This window comes from Mus pahari, chromosome 16 (assembly GCF_900095145.1).
Source record: "Mus pahari chromosome 16, PAHARI_EIJ_v1.1, whole genome shotgun sequence".
Classification (NCBI taxonomy): domain Eukaryota; kingdom Metazoa; phylum Chordata; class Mammalia; order Rodentia; family Muridae; genus Mus; species Mus pahari.
The window spans coordinates 55884518-55902618 of record NC_034605.1 but is presented as its reverse complement, the minus strand read 5'-3'; the positions used below and the strand labels follow the sequence as shown (position 1 = coordinate 55902618).

At 49.1% G+C, this 18101-nt stretch overlaps 1 protein-coding gene across 1 annotated transcript in view; it reads left to right on the top strand.

Moving 5' to 3' along the window:
* The window catches only part of Ror2 (receptor tyrosine kinase like orphan receptor 2), a 36296-nt gene extending 32250 nt beyond the window's left edge, over positions 1-4046 (top strand). Inside the window, exons 7-8 of the mRNA XM_029547371.1 lie at positions 254-456; positions 1804-4046. Coding sequence (XP_029403231.1) covers positions 254-456; positions 1804-3252 — 1652 coding nt within the window. The 3' untranslated portion in view covers positions 3253-4046. The remainder of the gene's footprint in view (positions 1-253; positions 457-1803) is intronic.
* The last annotated feature ends 14055 nt before the right edge of the window (positions 4047-18101 follow it).

The window sequence follows — 18101 nt, the reverse complement described above, 5'->3', positions numbered from 1 at the left end:
CTCTCCCACTCTACTACTCTCCTAACTCCTCTCCCCATGCCCTAAATAAACTCTATTCTATTAAAATAAAAAAGAAGTTAAGTAGGGGAAAGGTTATCAAGGAGCCCTGGATCAAAACAAAAGAGACTGGAACATGGGAACAACGAGCCACACTTGAATTCTTGACCTGGTGGTGGGAGGGGCGGGGTGGGGAGCTTGTAGTTGAGAAGAGAATGCCTTCCAAAAGTTCACGAATCCCCTCTATGCTACTCAGGTCCCCGAGACGGCAGCAAGATGGGGATTCTGTACATCCTGGTCCCTAGCATTGCCATCCCCCTGGTCATCGCTTGCCTGTTCTTCCTCGTCTGCATGTGCCGCAACAAACAGAAGGCTTCAGCCTCCACCCCACAGCGCAGGCAGCTGATGGCCTCGCCCAGCCAGGACATGGAGATGCCACTCATCAGTCAGCACAAACAGGTCCTCTTGCCCATTTGCTAATGAGGCAGCTCTTTGGGGGATGGAGTGGGGGAGCAGGGATGGAGTATCAGCCAGCACACACAAGTCCTCCTGTGGGGAAAGGGGAGTCTAGGAGGCAGCTCTGATAGGGCCCAGCTGCAGCACGGGCTATCAACAGGCAAGCATACATAGGCCTTCTTCTGTGGCCTAGCCTGAGCTCAGGGATTTCCTCCACACATTGAGTGGAGGAGAGGAGTAGGTGCTGGGTAAAAAACAAGAGCAGAGGGGGAGCAGTCAGCCATACTTTACCTCGGGGCAGGGCGGTAGAGGTGGGTAGCTTAGAGTTGAAAAGGGAGTGTAGCTTCTGCAGCTGCTTCTATAAGCAGATGGGAATGTGTATGTCCGTAGAAGTCACACTTGAGACTGGCCCTCCCCTCCACCTACCCCAGGACCTTCCTAGCACCCCCACCTCCAGATGTCCCAGTTTTGCCCTCAGGGTGACACAGAAAAGGAGAATTCAGACTGCTCCATCATTTGAAGATTACCATGCATTTTTGAGAGATTAGGGTACCATTTTTTGAGGCAGGGAACGACCTCACCAGGTCCCAGACATGCATACCTAGCTCACGACTAGCTTTGAGATCAGTGTTCTGTCTCGAAGGCTCTTGGGGTGCCAGTGACAGGGCCGCCTCATTCAGCTCTTTAGCCTTGAATTCCTCTTGCTTGCTGTGGGTTCGGATTGGCTTTTGAGGCGTGCAGGCACACAAGCCTTCGAGGCTGCAGATCGTCTACCCAGAGGGAGCGGGCAGGGCCCATGTCACTAGGTGTCACTTGTATCCAAAGGATATCCAACTGATCATCGAGTGCAGAGGAAAGCCTTAGTCTGGCTCCGTAGAATGCGGTGCTAGGCTCTGAAATGACCAAATTCCAACAGGCAGAGCGTTGAGGGCAGAGCACCGTGGGCCCATGGGAAAAACAGAACATCCTGCTGTTGGGTGGAGCATGCTGGGAGAGGTGTGATGGACAGCTCTGTAGGGTCCCTGGGTGATTCTAGGAAACTGGCTCCCCCGACTCAGTCCTGAGTGTGAATAGATGAAGGCATGTGTGTGCAACAGGCCTTGGTGGGGACACAGAGGTGTGCTCACATTTTTGGAGAGACCGACCATGTAGCTGTGTTAATTCCAAAGGGTTTCAGATGGGGATAGCCCTCATGGCATCAGAGCCATAACTAGGTGTTAAAAAGGCTGCCAGGCAGACCAAGCAGTAGGGCAGACAGGACCAGCAAGGCCTTGCCAGCAACGCAGCAGATCCAAGCCACTCCGCTTTGGTACCGCATTGACAGTTGTATTTGACTTTTCCTCCTGGCAGGCCAAACTCAAAGAGATCAGTTTGTCCACAGTGAGGTTCATGGAGGAGCTCGGGGAGGACCGGTTTGGCAAGGTCTACAAAGGCCACCTGTTCGGGCCCGCCCCAGGAGAACCCACCCAGGCGGTGGCCATCAAGACGCTGAAAGACAAAGCCGAAGGGCCCCTGCGGGAGGAATTCCGGCAAGAGGCCATGCTTCGGGCCCGGCTTCAGCACCCCAACATCGTCTGCCTACTTGGCGTCGTGACCAAGGACCAACCCTTGAGCATGATCTTCAGTTACTGTTCCCATGGCGACCTCCATGAGTTCCTGGTCATGCGCTCGCCGCACTCCGACGTGGGCAGCACCGACGATGACCGCACGGTGAAGTCGGCCCTGGAACCCCCCGACTTTGTGCATGTGGTGGCGCAGATTGCAGCGGGCATGGAATTCCTGTCCAGCCACCACGTGGTCCATAAGGACCTGGCCACACGCAATGTGCTGGTGTACGACAAGCTCAACGTGAGGATCTCAGACTTGGGCCTCTTCCGCGAGGTGTACTCCGCAGATTACTACAAACTCATGGGCAATTCACTGCTGCCCATCCGCTGGATGTCCCCCGAGGCCGTCATGTATGGAAAGTTCTCCATCGACTCTGACATCTGGTCCTACGGTGTGGTCCTCTGGGAGGTCTTTAGCTACGGCCTGCAGCCCTACTGTGGGTACTCCAACCAGGACGTGGTGGAGATGATCCGGAGCCGGCAGGTGCTGCCCTGCCCGGATGACTGCCCAGCCTGGGTCTATGCCCTCATGATTGAATGCTGGAATGAGTTCCCTAGCCGGAGGCCCCGCTTTAAGGACATCCACAGCCGGCTCCGGTCCTGGGGCAACCTATCCAACTACAATAGTTCCGCGCAGACCTCAGGAGCCAGCAACACCACACAGACCAGCTCCCTGAGCACCAGCCCCGTAAGCAATGTGAGCAATGCCCGCTATATGGCCCCCAAGCAGAAGGCCCAGCCCTTCCCACAGCCTCAGTTCATCCCCATGAAGGGTCAGATCAGACCCTTGGTGCCCCCGGCACAGCTTTACATCCCGGTGAATGGCTACCAGCCGGTACCGGCGTACGGGGCCTACCTGCCTAACTTCTACCCAGTCCAGATCCCCATGCAGATGGCCCCACAGCAGGTGCCCCCTCAGATGGTCCCCAAGCCAAGCTCACACCACAGTGGCAGCGGCTCCACCAGCACTGGCTACGTCACCACGGCGCCCTCCAACACATCTGTGGCAGACAGGGCAGCCCTACTCTCTGAGGGCACTGAGGATGCACAGAACATCCCGGAAGATGTGGCCCAGAGCCCTGTGCAGGAAGCAGAGGAGGAGGAGGAGGGTTCTGTCCCTGAGACTGAACTCTTGGGGGACAATGACACGCTCCAGGTGACCGAGGCAGCTCACGTCCAGCTTGAAGCTTGAGGAATACAAGGGGCCTGGAGCACCGGCCCTGCTGTGACCAGATGGGGACCTCAAAATGGCTCTGAGAAGTCCCAAAGAGGGGCCCATCACCAGAGCCCAGGGACTGGCAGGCTGGTTTGAGCCTGCCCACCTGAGACTGTGAGAGATTTTATACTATCTCCTGCACCCTGTGCCCATAAAACTGCCACTGCAGCCCCGACTTGGCTGGAGGCCATTTCAGACAGGGACCCTGGGCAGGGTCCCTGCAGCGTGACCACCTCAGAAACAGGACAGGGAGACCCCACCTCTGTCTGCTTTATCATGATGGTAGATGGGTAGCGAGCTAAGGATGTAGTTCACAGAAACAGGCTACATCTTCACCGTCCTGCTTTCTGGGCGGAGGGTACAGAGACTGGGGGCGGAGGCATGGCCGCGCCCGGGCAGCAGAGAGGCACCTTGGCGCTTAGCTGCTCAGTGAGCCCCCTGCTGGCTGAGGATGGAGAGAGCTCTTTCTCTCTGTGGCCTACTGCTGAACATGTTCTTTTTAACAGCCAAAGGCCAGCGGAGCTCGATGCTGCCATCTGCTGGGGTCCAAAGGACAGAGGAGCTTCTGAACAGTTGGGAGTGCCTTGTATTAAAAAAAGAAAAAGTGCCTTTACAAAAACCAGCACGATTTTGTACTTTTGTGAAGGGTTTTAATTATACTGCGTGTGTATTTTCCCTACTCTTCTGGAATTCAAGGGAAAACTGTTTCCTGGGTTTAGAATGTTCAAAAGGAAGCAACATTGTACAGAAAACAGTATTGTTAATTTTTTTTTTTTTTAAGAATCCTGTGCAGACCTTAAATGTAATTTATATGGTTTTCTGTGTGCCGTTTTCATGAAAGTGTTTTGATCCTAAATAATGACTTAGTAATTTAACTGTGTGTATTATCTCTGGGATGCCATCATACTGGGGTTGTATCTGCCTTCATTCTGCCACATGTGGTGAGGTTCTTACTTTTCAGAGTTCCCATGCCACACGGGCCACGGGCAAGCTGCCTGGCACAGGGTGTCAGTTCCTTTTGTAGACCCCATGCCTGGTGTACCCAATAAATGAATGTTTGGTACTTCAGCAGGTGGGGAGGATGTGTGGTCGAGGTGGACCCCTGTTGGGTGAGGGAGCACTGGGAAGGGTTTGGGCTGAGCCTTGCTGTGAATTTACAATGTTGCTAGAGCCAGTGGCTCCATGAGAGCAAGGGCAGAGGCAAGTGACAGAGATGACAGGCACCTTTTTCTCTCCTTCAATTTATATTGCTTTGTATGTATGGTTTCATGCATGTGTCTGTGTGTGTGCACACGTGTGTGTGCATTTGCATGTGTGTGTGCATGTGTATGTGGAAGTGTGTGTGTTCATGTGCGCCTGTGTTTGCACATGTGTGCATGTTTGTGTGCGCACACATATGTGTGATGAGTGTGTGTTTGCATCTGTGTGTGCGAGTATATGTGTGCATGCATGTGCATGTGTTTGCTTGTGTGTGTATGTGTACCATGTATCATAGTGTATGAGTGGAGTTTCATTTTCTACAATGCAGACCCTAGGGATTAAACTCAGGTCATTAGGCTTGGTGGCAAGTACCGCAGCCTGCTGAGCCATGTTGCCAGTTCCCACTGCCTTTAAAAAAAAAAAAATCAGTCCTTCCCTCCCTCCCTCCCTCTCTTCCGCACCTCTCACATGCTTTACCATTATAGCCACTTATTCTATCTTAGATTGGCATGTTAGTTGCACATATGTCCAGGGTGTTCAGTGTGATGTGTCCACCCACGTATAGAATACACACTGATTGATTGAATCCAGCCCTCTCTTAGAAATCTATTCTCCCACCCCCCAGTGCTTTTCTGTACAGCTGTAAGCATAGATTCATTGCAGGTGATATGAAGATGGCCTTGGGTTTCTAGTCTGATACCTCTGAAAGTTCTAGAACCTGGAGCATCACTTTCAGGGCCCTAGAGAGTGAGGCTTCTTCGATGCCCGAGGCTGCCCACACCCTTGCTCCATTTGCTGTGTGGCTTTCTGAGCCAAGGCCTTGGAGCGCTTGGTATCAGGTCACTGGGAGGTAGTGCCAGCCAAACAACCCCTGTGCCCAAGCCAAGGGACCTTTGCTTTGACGGGGCCTGGGGACATGCCTTTGCTCCAGTCCTCTAGTCACATCCCACTCTCTTCAGAGAGCTGTGTTGACTGTCTTTGGCCACCACACACCCAGTTTGACCCAACCCAGAATGCCTTTCCAACAAGAGTCAGGGATGCGGCTGATGTTGCTCAAGGGATGTCATGCTGAGACCCACTGAGGCAGAGAACCATTGGCCTCTTTGGACTCATTTCCAGGGTCCATTCTTCTTGTTTCTTTCTCCGTAAATTCAGGCTTGACCTTGAATGAATTGGCATTGTGAACCCCCCCCCCCAGAGTCCCCAAAGCTGTCTAGCCACTTTTAGGGAAAAGAACTGTCTCCGACAGAAACCACCTTATAATAGCAAGTCCCCTGCCGTGACGTAGACGTGCCTCATGCTAAGACAGAACTGACCTTGCTTGATCCCTCCCAACTTTCCAGTCTCTTGACTAAGCATGGGCTAGCAAGTGCAGGGGCCATGGCCGAGGCCATCATAACAAAAGCCAGAACTGTAAAAAGAGGAACTGCAGGGTTACTTGATTAGAAGTGGGTTGGAGCCTTCCCAGAGGGAAGACCAGCAGGGTTTTTGGCTTTGTTTTGGCAGAGCTGTATGGTCTTATGGGAGGAGGCTGGAGTCAGCAAGCCCTTCCTGTTCAGATTGCCTTGTTCCAAGGCAAGCATGTCTATGCTTCCAAGTGTAGAGTGGTCCCCTCCTGAACAAGGGTCTCAAGCTGTGCTCCAGAGAGTTCTTTGGCAGCTTGCCCACAGGAGATGGGCATGGGAAGACAGGAGAGGCCAGGGTGCCCTTGCTGGAATGCCAAGTACTGACCCTCGTCCTGTTTTCCACTCACTTGTCCCAGAGTAGTACTGCTTAAATCCACCCATGCACAGTGAACTATAATGTGTGTCCTGAAGTAAGAGCGGATGCTACCCTCAGGGACGGAATGACTGACTGGACTGCAGACAAGGAGATGGCTCCAGGGCGCCTCTCAGCCAGTGTGGTCAGGATGTCAAGATTGGGTATTGAAGGGTGTGGAGCTGACTTGAGGAGGATAATGACGACTCCTGAAAGAGGAACTTGGTCTCATGTCTCACTTGTACACCTGGTGGTTTAACTGCTCTGCGGACACCCGAGGTGAAAATGGGAAATGGCTTTTCACGCGTCTCCCCATAATCGGGGAAACCACTTCAGCCGACCGTGACTGACCACCAGGTACTAACGGTCGGCACTGCCAGTACCTCGGGGATCTGGAAGCAGAAGTTCAGTAAAAATGTTGGTGAGTATTTCTGTCTCAGGGGGAGATGTATTTGGGGGGTTTCAAGAAAGTTAAATATAAATTGTTCATTTCCCCCTCTAATTCTAATCATAAACTTGGGGTGAACCTCAAGGGGGGAGCTACCAACCTTTGAAAGTTTCTGAGACTGAGAAATAGCGGTTTATTTGGAATGTTCTAGAACCATGGACTATAGAGATAGGTCACTCAATTCAGGACAGTGCTATGGGGTGTGTGTGTGTGTGTGTGTGTGTGTGTGTGTGTGTGTGTGTGAAAACTTTCACAGCTACAGAATTGCACTTGCATGGAACTGAATTCCAAATGAGCCCTGCAAAGCCATGAGTACTTTTCACACGCCTTATATTTCGGAATAAGACATCCTATTGAAACAGTATGTGCTAGCACTGCTTGTGTTTTTCTGTACTGATATACGGGCGTGACCACAGTCCAGGAAGCTGTTTCCTACCTGGGGCCATCTCTTGATCTCTGTGAGACGGTGTTTCTGCCATACTTTGGAAACAGCTCACCGAACACTTTGGCGTTGGCAGCGTTGGGGACAGTTTGTAGGTTTACAACTGTGTTTCAGACAGACCTTATGAAAAGTACCTGTTCCTTGTGAAGTGCGAGTGAGAACTCATATTGAACGTTTAAAATCCCTTTGAAGCCATATAGTGAAAAGGAGGCTGTGGTGAAAAGATTGTTTGAAGCCCGGGCAAGGGGAGAGGACCACCATCTCAACAAACAAGATATTTTGAGGTGAATTTTTAAATGGGGGCGGAGGTGCTGTCAAGGCATGGGATCTCCATTGGTGTGGCTGTGCGAGCAGCCACACCTAGAAGGCGGGTGCTTTCTAAGGCCCGCCCCCATCCCACCCACTTCCTCCTCTCACCTTCTCCCAAGGTGGCGGAGACTTGAGTGTCTGAAATTAGTGAATGAGTCCCATGTAAGGGACGCTGGAAAGGACATAGTAACACCCTGCTTGGAGAGAAACGTCTACAGTTAGCATTCTATGACACTGCCTAGAAGCAACGCAAACCTCATTGCTGGGCCTCACAGTTCAGGCAAGTAGCATCGGACTGCCCCTGCATTTATTCCGCTGAGCTTGACTTCCTTAATCGCTGAGTCACACGTGACTTTCTGGCGTCCAAACACGGGATGGTTCATCGCCTCTCAGATTTCCCTTCACACTTCTCACGAGCTCATACCTTGTCACATAGGGGGGTTGTGTAGCTACAGTGCTACCTCCTTTGCTCTGGGACCCGCCTCGCTACCCAGCCCTCTCCCAGTTTCCCTTGAATCCACGGATAAAAGACACACACACCAGTGTTCCTTTTGAATTTGCCTTCTTGTCACAATTGCTGGGCGCTACTATCTCCTGCTTGGAAAAGCATGCCCTTATCAATAATACTCTTAGCTCTGTATCTCCCACCTGCCCTAAACTTCAGTGGCTAGTCACATCTATCCCCTGCCAAACATCCATGACCACCGCCTGTAGTAGTGGCCACAGGCCTCAGCTCCTCCAGGGCCCTCACATGGCTGCTGGGTTCTCCCTCCAAAGTTTGGCAAAAACCTCCTCCTCTTCTTCCTTGTGTCTCCCTTTTCCACCAGGGACCCGGAAGTCCCGCCTGTACCTTCTGCTCAGCAGTTGGCCCATGGCTTTCTTTACTGACAGATCAAGAACAAATTGGAGAACAGGACCTCGGCATCAGCACTACCCTTACATGGGGGTCTTCCTGGGTTTCTTTAGGCAAAAGTAAGTAAATAGTTGGTGTGTTATATATTTATTTCTTTTTGTGGTGACTTCCACATCAATTCTTTTCTGTCTTTCCCTCCCTCCCCATGGAGCAGTGAACCTTGCCCATGGCCAGGGTCTGGAGTTGAGGTGACTTCTGGTTGGCTTAACTCATTACTCACTTTGATGGCTTCCCTTTGTGGCTGCCATAAACATTTTGCTTAACCTGTACCTGCCTCCAACAGACCTGTTAAGTGAGGCTGTGAAGCAGGCCAGTCCTGGGATTACCTTTGCTTGTGAAAGTGGGAACTGTCAGTGAGCCAGGCAACCCAGCCCTGTGGGAGTATGAAGGGTGCTTATTTCCCCAGCCTGTGGAGGAACTCAGTCTGTAGGCAATGGTGTCCACACCAGAGGCACCAGTACATGAAGCAGACTGGGAGCAGGCTCTTGGGACTGAGTATGTGTCATAGCATACAAAGTCAGGCCAAATAAGCATGCTGGCTTGGCTCTACCACTCTTCCACAGGCTGGCCTTTAGTGAGAAAATTTAGAAATATTAAATAAATTTGAAGCCATCCTTTCGGCATTATAAAGCTCTAGGAACATCTGGAGAACCCAGAGAAGGACCAGGCATAAATGGTCATTTCTTTGAAACCTCAGAAGGCAACAACAATAAGTTGCTCACTTGGGTGGCTTCCCTCTGTGCTTGTCATAAACACTGCTCCTGTGGAGAATCTATACCTGCCTCCCCTCACCACAACCCCAGGCCCCTAAGGGTCTCAGAGCTCCTGGCCATGGGGAAGACTCACTGCTCATGGGAAGGAAAAGGCAGAAAAGCATCAATGGGAAATATTACCATAAAAAGGAATAAATATAAGAATATACCAACTATGTATTTATCCCTTTCCCAGGGATAACCCAGGCCTGTCTGTTCCCTGTGACCATTCACTTGACGTATGTCAGTATCAACTGGACACCTCCCTGCATGATATCCTCCAGGTCTAGATGGAAGTAGGGCATCTGGAAAGAGAAGGAATCCCCATGGCTAGAGAGACTTAGAACAGGAGCAGCTGGCCACTTCTGCACAGGCTCAGGCTGCCTGCACATGCCTCTGTTGCCCATGTTGCCCATGTTGCCATATCTGTACTGAGCAGTCTTGCAGACTATGCACACTGCTCTCAACAGCACCCTGTACATTCTTGTTGCTTCAGCTTGATGGGCCATGAACAAATTTCAGTGTTTAATGTAGCTTTTCTTCCCAAGGGTTGGCTTATATGTGTCTTGAGACCTCCTCTCTATGTCTTACTACTGTTCTATGTAGGCTAGTTTTGAACTCTTCATCCTCCTGCCTCCACTTCTCAAGTACATTGTGGGCCACCATGCCTGACTCCACTGTCCTCTCCTTAGCATGGTGGGGTTTTTACTGTAAAGAGTAAAGTTTCCTCTTTGGAGGAAAGTCAGCCTGATTTAGTAGGAGTGCAGAACCATAGGATTCTGTCGGTGTCCTGAGTTGAGAGGCTTGATTGAAGAAAGAGTGTCACTCTGGGATGTCATGAGGCTCTAAGGTAGCAGGGAGGTCCGGCCTCAATAGATTTAACTTAAAAAAAAACAAAAACAACAACAACAACAACAACAAAACAGCCAAGGAGAAGCATATGTGTTGATTGTTATGCAAAAGTTGTTATTTGGGGTAAAACGAATTCCTCATACCAAAGCCCCCAATCGAATCTGTATGTTTCCTGAATGAAAATATCACAGCCTTGCAACATTAAACCTTATTGTTCACAGTGTGCAGCACTCAATAATACAAAGCATTCCAGGCATGCCAGGACCGTCTTGTGACCAAATCAGGCAAAGTCTGTAAAGCTTCCTCAGAACAATAACTCCGTAGCTCATAGAAAACGACCACCGTTTTCTACAGTGGTTTCTTCCAGGTCAAAGTACTTCTTGAAAACAACTCTTCATTCTAATGTCTGCCCTATGTACAGTGAAAAACAGTGATTTCATTCTAATGTTTACCCTAGATTCTCAACTACAGGACTATGTTAAGAAAAAGACATTGTTCATTTAAACTAACTCAAATTAGGCTCCAGAAGCCAAGAGACTGACATATTGTTTGCCTGAAATATCTGCTACCATCCTTTGCTGACTGACTCTTACATGGAGCTGCCGGATAAAGCTCTTTTGCTTAATAATGCAGAGGTAGAGTCACCCTGGACACTGGCTTAGCCAGCACCTGACTTTACAGGGTGGGAGGAGTCAGGCACTCTGCCTCATGGAGAAGTCTCAGGCACTAACAAGAATACATTTGTCTAACCAAGTGATACTTGTAGCAAGCACTTCTGGGCCCCAGAATAGGATCTGTTCCTGCGCAGGACTTGTTATCCTCCATGGATGGAGCTGTCACCAGCTGTTCGTTTTTTAACCAAGTTTCCTGTACTGCAGCTTACATCTAACCCTTGGCCACTGTTAATGTACTACTGTTTGATTTTTTTGGTAAATGTGCACAGCGCATATGGCCTTACCTCACTTTAGAATGCTTGGATCTGCTGACCTCCTGTTGTTGGGTTTGTTCTGTGGACATTTCCTATCAGTGGAAGTCTGGGAGCATGAGGTTTTGCTTCTGTGTTCTTTCACTTGGCACTTTTTTTTTTTTTTTTTTTTAAAGTTCATGCTGCCCAACTATTAGAAGCTCATTTTATTGCTGCATAGTGTTCTGTTGTGTGGGTATGTACCACCCTACCCCTTCTGTGTACAGTCATCATTGGTGTGTTTTTCTAGTTTGGGGCCAGAAAGATGGCTCAGTGGTTAGGAGCTCTGGTCGATCTTTCAGAGGATGGGGGTTCTATTCCCAGAGGCTTGAAGCCATCCTCAGCTCCAGTTCCAGAGGCTACGACCCCTTCTTCAGACCTCTGCACGCACCCCACGCACACAGTGCACAGACAGACACACTTGCAGGCAAAACCCTCACACACATAAAAATAAACAAATATTTTTAAAACTGATGCTGCTCTGGATAATTGACCACGTTCACGGATGGGTATAAGTTTCCATCTGTCAAAAGATAAAATGACGGCAGATTTAGTACAAAGCCACATTTTGTTTCCATGTGGGCAACGGTGCATTGTGTAAATTAGAGTTTTCTGATGAGCCAAGCGGAAGAAGTTGGCTGCATGGGCAGAAAGGAGATTGAAGGCTTTGGAAATGAAACAAAAAAGAACTGTTTCCTTCCTTCCCAAGTCATTTTCTGAAGATGAAAGAAATATAGGTTAAGTCTGAGAGTTCTGGCTTGTTGATGAATGAGGGGCATTAGCAGCGACTCAGTTTGGGTTATTGGACCTCACAGAGAAGTCCAAGCCAAGCCAACCAATGCCTGCCAACTTTATATAGGAAATGTCTCTCAGGCAGACATCCCAGTAGAGGTGCTACTGAGCTATAGATAAAGGATTGGTCCTTATGAGAAACATCCAGAGTACTTTCCATAGCAACGAAGAACAGTTTTTTACATCCCTACTGCCGTTTGCAATCAGCTTTTAAAGCGTGAGTAAGTCTGGGCCTAGTGTGGGCTTTTGAGACCTCCAACCCCACTCCCAGTGACACACCTCCTCCTCCTCCTCCCAAAACAGTTCCACCAACTCGGGACCAAGCATTCAAATATATGGGTCTGTGGGGGGCCCTTCTCATTCTAACCACAATGACATTCCCAAGTGGGGACCGAATGTAAATGCAGGGACATTTTCAGTCAATCCATCACAGAAACTGTGACAGAGTAAACTCTCCATAATCAGGAAAACTACCAGCCGGTGATGTAAATGTGACAACAGGGACAGCATAGCCTAACAGCAGTGCTAGAGACACTTGCATGGCTGGACCCCGGTCGACACTGACAACTAAGGTTGGGAAACTCTTAGCTGAATTCTGAGGGGAAGCGCTGCAACCAGAATTGAAGTGTCCCTGCTCTGGTTAAAGAGCCTCGGCCTGCGTGTCTGCTTGGCCTGCCATTATGTCCCACCCTTTACTGCAGTGGGGACTTCTACTTGACAAGGGATAAGAGCTTGCTCTGACACCTAAGTGGAGCTCAAGAATGATGGATGAATAACTGGCAAGAGGCCAAGAGCCTCGCCGGAGAGCAGGTGGATAATTTCCAGTTCATTCTTCTCATTTCAATGTCTGTACTACAACCATTAAAAATGAATGAGCTGGGTTTCAGAATACTGACATGAATTGATATCACTGCTGTCAACATTGACAGGGGCCCCATGGCATGTGACACAACTTAGACAAAAGTGAGACAACCAGTGAGTCACAGTGACACGTTCACACAGCAAAAGAATGCACCCTCCACTGGCCCCACCCACCCACCCACCTAAGAGTTGCCTTCCCTGCGTGAGAAGGAGGGGAAGAAGTTTCCAAGGGGCAGCTGAGGAGTTCTACAGCTTCCAGTTTACATTTCTCATAATAAATAAATTCTAAATGCATCTAATAAAATTTGGGGATATGTTAAATCAGATGGATACCATAACAGTAATGAGGGATTTGGAGACACTTTTCTTTCTTCTTTTTCTTTTTTAAAAAGATTTATTTATTTTTATTTATATGAATACACTGTAGCTTCAGACACACCAGAAAGAGGGCATTGGATCCCGTGACAGAGGGTTGTGAGCCACCATGTGGTTGCTGGGAATTGAACTCAGGACCTCTGGAAGAGCAGTCGGTGCTCTTAACCACTGAGCCATCTCTCCAGCAGGGATGCTTTTCAATAGGGATATTTTGAACTTGAAGATAATAATGAAGCCAGAGGCTGACTCGGGGATGTCTTCTTCTATTGCTTGACACCTCTTTCCCCCTGCCACTCCCCAAGACAGTTTTTCTCCTTGGCCGTCCTGAATTCTTGGTCATCCTGGAACGTACTCTTTAGACCAGTTTGGCCTCGAACCCACAGAGATCTGAATGCCTCTGCCTCCCAAATACTGGAATTAAAGAATTAAAGGTGTGCACCACCACTGTCTTGCTACACTTTTTTTTTTTTTTTTTTAGGCAGGGATGTTGGATCAGTTTATGCCAGGCTCTCCGCAATCATGAACCAAAGTAACCCAATGGGAAGCATACACTCTAGTTAATGGACTACCATGACCACAGGCAAGGCCGTGATTGGCCCAAAACCCAAGCTGTTTTGGCTGACTAGCTTAAAACAAACAGCTGTGATTGGTCACACGTGTGGCTTCCGTTGGTCCTGCTCAGACCCACCCAAAGAAGATGCTCTCCCGGACTGCATTGCTGGCACTTCATGCCAGGTCTAGCTAGCCCCTACCTCTGCTACTTCCCATAGCAAAGGCTGACCCAGTAACCAGCAGAGGAGCCCAGTGTCTGCTCTGTGCCCTGATCCCAAAGTTCTGGGGTTATAGACATACGCCATCTCATCAAGCTTCTATGTGGGTACTGCGGATCTAACCTGGTGCTTGTAGACACTGTAACCCACGCGTCATCCTTAGCCCCGCCCCTGGATCCTACCCAGCAATTCCTCCCACCCAGATGATCTCATTCCCAGGAGGAGGATGCACCTGACCACCAGAGTGATCCCAGTGGTGTCTATTGACCAAGCTCCTGTACATCTCTCAAGTGCAGAACTCCCGTTTGCTATCCCAGTAGAGGCAGGGATGCTGAGACTAGGAGTGGCCAATTGTTAGAGGGGTCTTAGGCAAGGGGTGGCCAGCTAAGGGTCCTTCTGAGCTCAATCCATTGGATGGAAAAAGAATTGAACTTCCCGGAAGGCCCACTCAGACTGTGAAAGGAGCCACGCTTTAAGAATTTAGAATTTATGGGGCAGGATGAAGAAGCAGACCTTTTCTATACAAAATATACTTAAACACACACACACACACACACAGACACACACACACACACACACATTTGTATAAATGCTTATATATTATAGCAAACTATAATTACTGCTAAACCTTACATATGTTCATATACATATTTACATGTATTCAGTAAGAGGATAAATTCCCTCCTAGCCACACTCATCACGACTCTTTAAAGGGTCATTTTCTGCAGTTGAATAGAGAAAGGCTATTGCCACAGGGTGACAGAAACGAGGTGAGGGACACAAATACAGCCACCAGAGTAAAAGCAGCAGAGATCATGAAGGTCCCTGATCGAAAGCAAGAGGGACAGATTGACAGGGAAGAGAGAGGCACCAGCCAGAGAGAGAACAAAGAACAAAAATGACTGACTTTATTGGAACAAGCAACTCTCATCAAAAGAATTGCGAGGACCGGGCCACCCCACCCCCAGGACAGACTTTCTCTCCCCTGAGAGGTCTTGCTGTGGGGCCGATCCTCCCTTGGATAGTTCCCTCCCTCAGCTGTCCCGCTGGCTGTTAGTTTGCAGGCGGGTGTAACAGTTGTCTCCAGGGCAGGTGTCTGAAGTATCAATAGACGATGAACAGGTCCTGGTCCGCAGAAGAGTCCCAGCAGGGTCTCAGTGCCTGAGCTGTAACGATGGCCCCTGCCAAGGGCCAAGGGTCCTGGAACTCAAGACTTGCACAGGGGCTGCCATGTTCCCGGGCACCCCTTGATGCTATTCCTGCCTGCCCGCCTGCTGTGGCTGCTCAGGGGGATGGGAAGGTCGGCAGACGCCCACGTTTGGCCTGGGCCAAGTAGTGGGAGTGGGTGGGTAGGGGAGCAGGGGCAGGGGGTATAGGGAACTTTCGTGATAGCATTTGAAATGTAAATAAAGAAAATAATAATAATAAAAAATTGTTTAAATATAAAAAACAAAAATAATAAAAAATAAAAATAAATAAAAAATAAAAAAGATCTGCTTTTTTACCTAGTTTTTGTCCACGTGGAACAGAAGAACCCTTGGCCAGCTAGCTACTGCTGAAGTGACCATCCTGGGTTCTTTCTCAGCGATGGGAAGCGAGCTAATGCGCTCAGGCGTTGAGGTAAACATTATATGAGTGCCTCTCTCTCTCAGCCGTTAAAACAACTTCTTTAGGTGAGTGGTGTTGCTCTCCTGACAAGCAGAGGAGCTGTGCTTTAAGAGGTTTTTGGTTTTGGTTTGTTGAGACAGGGTTTCTCTGTGTAGCCCTGGCTGTCCTGGAACTCACTGTGTAGACCAGGCTGGCCTCGAACTCAGAAATCTGCCTGCCTCTGTGTCCCAAGTGCTGGGATTAAAGGCGTGCGCCACCACTGCTCTATCACGCTTTAAGAGTTTAGAGTTTATGGGGCGGAATGGAGATGCAAACCCTCTCTGCACAAAACACATTAAACACATATTTATTTGCATAAACACCTATATTTATAAACTATATATTATTTATAAAACCTACATAGGTACATATACATATTTACATATATTTATAAGAGGACAAATTTCATCCTAGCCACACTGATTTCTTCTCTTCAAAGGGTCATTTTCTGCATGCCTGTGGAACTAGAAATTGGTGTTTCAGGCTTCTCCAGTTCCCTGCGAGTACGTGTGTGGGCAGCAGGTGGCGCTAGAGTCCTCGCCACTGTCTGGCTGTATTTACTTTTTGCCCAGCATCCTTAGCTCTTCTCAGGATTGGCCCAGGTGGCTTCATTGAGTCAGACTCTTCATCTGTGGCTTTGGAATGAAGAAAAGTGCCGAAAAAGAAACTAAAGGCTGACCAGCGATTTCCGAGCCTGATACAGGTGTGTGAAGGTCAACAGATAAGGTTGACAGGGACAGAATGTGTGCCGCTAACCGTACAAGACTGCCTTTGCCTCCTGAATCCTAAGCATCCTCATGCGGGAGGGAACATTGGGCCCCTCGAAAGAGGCGGAAACAGGGCCTAGAGAGCAAAGTCCTTCTAAAGAAACAGGAAGACGGTACCACAGAGATAACTGTACACAGTGTCCCCTGCAGTGCTAGTCACAGTAGAACGGGATGTGAAACTCTCCAGGTCAACAGAGGGGACTCCTGGGAGGGACACAGGACGATAAGGAGGGTATGTGCAACGTACAGTATTTACATGAACAGGCTAGCAAAGTAAGTTTTAAAACAAACAGCCAGAGGTGTAGAGGCTACCTCCACTAAAGTCACAGGCTAGCCCCAGAGCCCATGGGAAGCCCGGAAAGAAAAGAGAACAGGAGTCTCTGTGGGAATCCTCTGTTGCTAATACTTCTCTCCCTGTTGTCATCCACAAGAGCAAAATAAACAAAAGCAGGGGCTCTGCTCTGGCAACCGCGGTTGGATGTTGTGACCTTAGGAGTCACAGGTGTGGATGGCCCTGCCTATGGTCAGGTCTCCTCCTATGGAGGTTTGGAGGTGGGGTGGTGTGTGGTGGGGGTGGGTAGTGACCTGCCACCAAGAGTGTGTGGGGAAGGAGCCCTCAGAAGGTGTCTCTTCTGTTACTTATGTCTGTCATCTTAAAGAGCCACCACCAGAAAATATCCATTGAAATGACATGATACCCTGAGACCTAAAAATACCCCCAGTGTTCATGGGCTGAAGTCTTGTATTCCCCACTGCAGCAGCATCCAGAGGTGACCACCGAGGTGACAAGAGTCCTGAGGGTTCTGATCTCATGAATAGGTTAACTTACTGATGGACTCGGAGCTTAATAGCACTATGAAGAGGTGGTTCAAACTCAGGAGGTACACCACAGTGGGATGCTGCAGGCTCCTGGGGCCACACCCTAAGAGTAGATAGTTTATCCCTGTCCCGTTTACTTCCTGGTGAGCAGCTATGTTCTACGACACACTCCCAACATGCTGGTCAGCCTCACTATGGCCTTTGCAAAGGTCTGAGCCAGCCATGACAGAAGCCTCAGAAACCATGAGCCAAAATAAGCTGCCCCTCTTCTAAGTTGCTTTGTCTCGGGGATTTGTCACAGCAACGGGAAGAACTTAACATGGGCCAGCTGCGATCCAACACGGAAGAGAACAGGATTCGAGCTGTTGGATTTCATACAGAGGCCAGCAGAAGGAGATTTTAAATACTCCTTCCTGTCTGTAGGATTCTGTAGCAAGGGGACTAGTGGGGGAAACCCAAGAGTTTCCTGTAAAGCTGAAGGGGCAACAGATCTCTTTCCTAATCATCTGATCCAGGAAACCTGAGCTTCTAGGATGTCTGAGGATGACATACCTTACACGCACACACACACACACACACACACACACACACACACACACACACACACGCACACACGCACACGCACGCACACGCGCGCGCATGCACAACTGGCATCACTGAACCTAAATTAGTCATTTATAGGAAATTAAGAAATAACAAGGGCACCGACAGAGTCTCTTTTTCATTAAATCCATGTGCTTTCCAGAGGTGAATGGGGGTCAAAACAGACGACTGAAGGAGACAAACGCTGTGAACTGAATTATGCTGATTCTGTAGGTAACAAAGTCACAAGTTGTCATTTGTATGATGAAGAAATAAACATCAAGGCGGAATTTTATGACTGGCTTGTTAGGCATGAAGTTAGTGGCCTCTGACTATGGAATCTTTGTCAAGTATTCGGGGCTGCTATCTTTCCTTTCAATTTGTAATGACTCCCAAGTGAGACCATAGGTATTTATAACTTAGTTACCACTAAATGACGCTGACACTGTTAAGCCCTAGTTAGCTAAATGACTTACCCTGAATGCAGTCTGTCCCTGATGACTTCTAACCATGACTTTTCTAGAGACAGTGCCTGGCGTTCCTTTCTCTTGGGGACCGTCAAGACATTTTATCT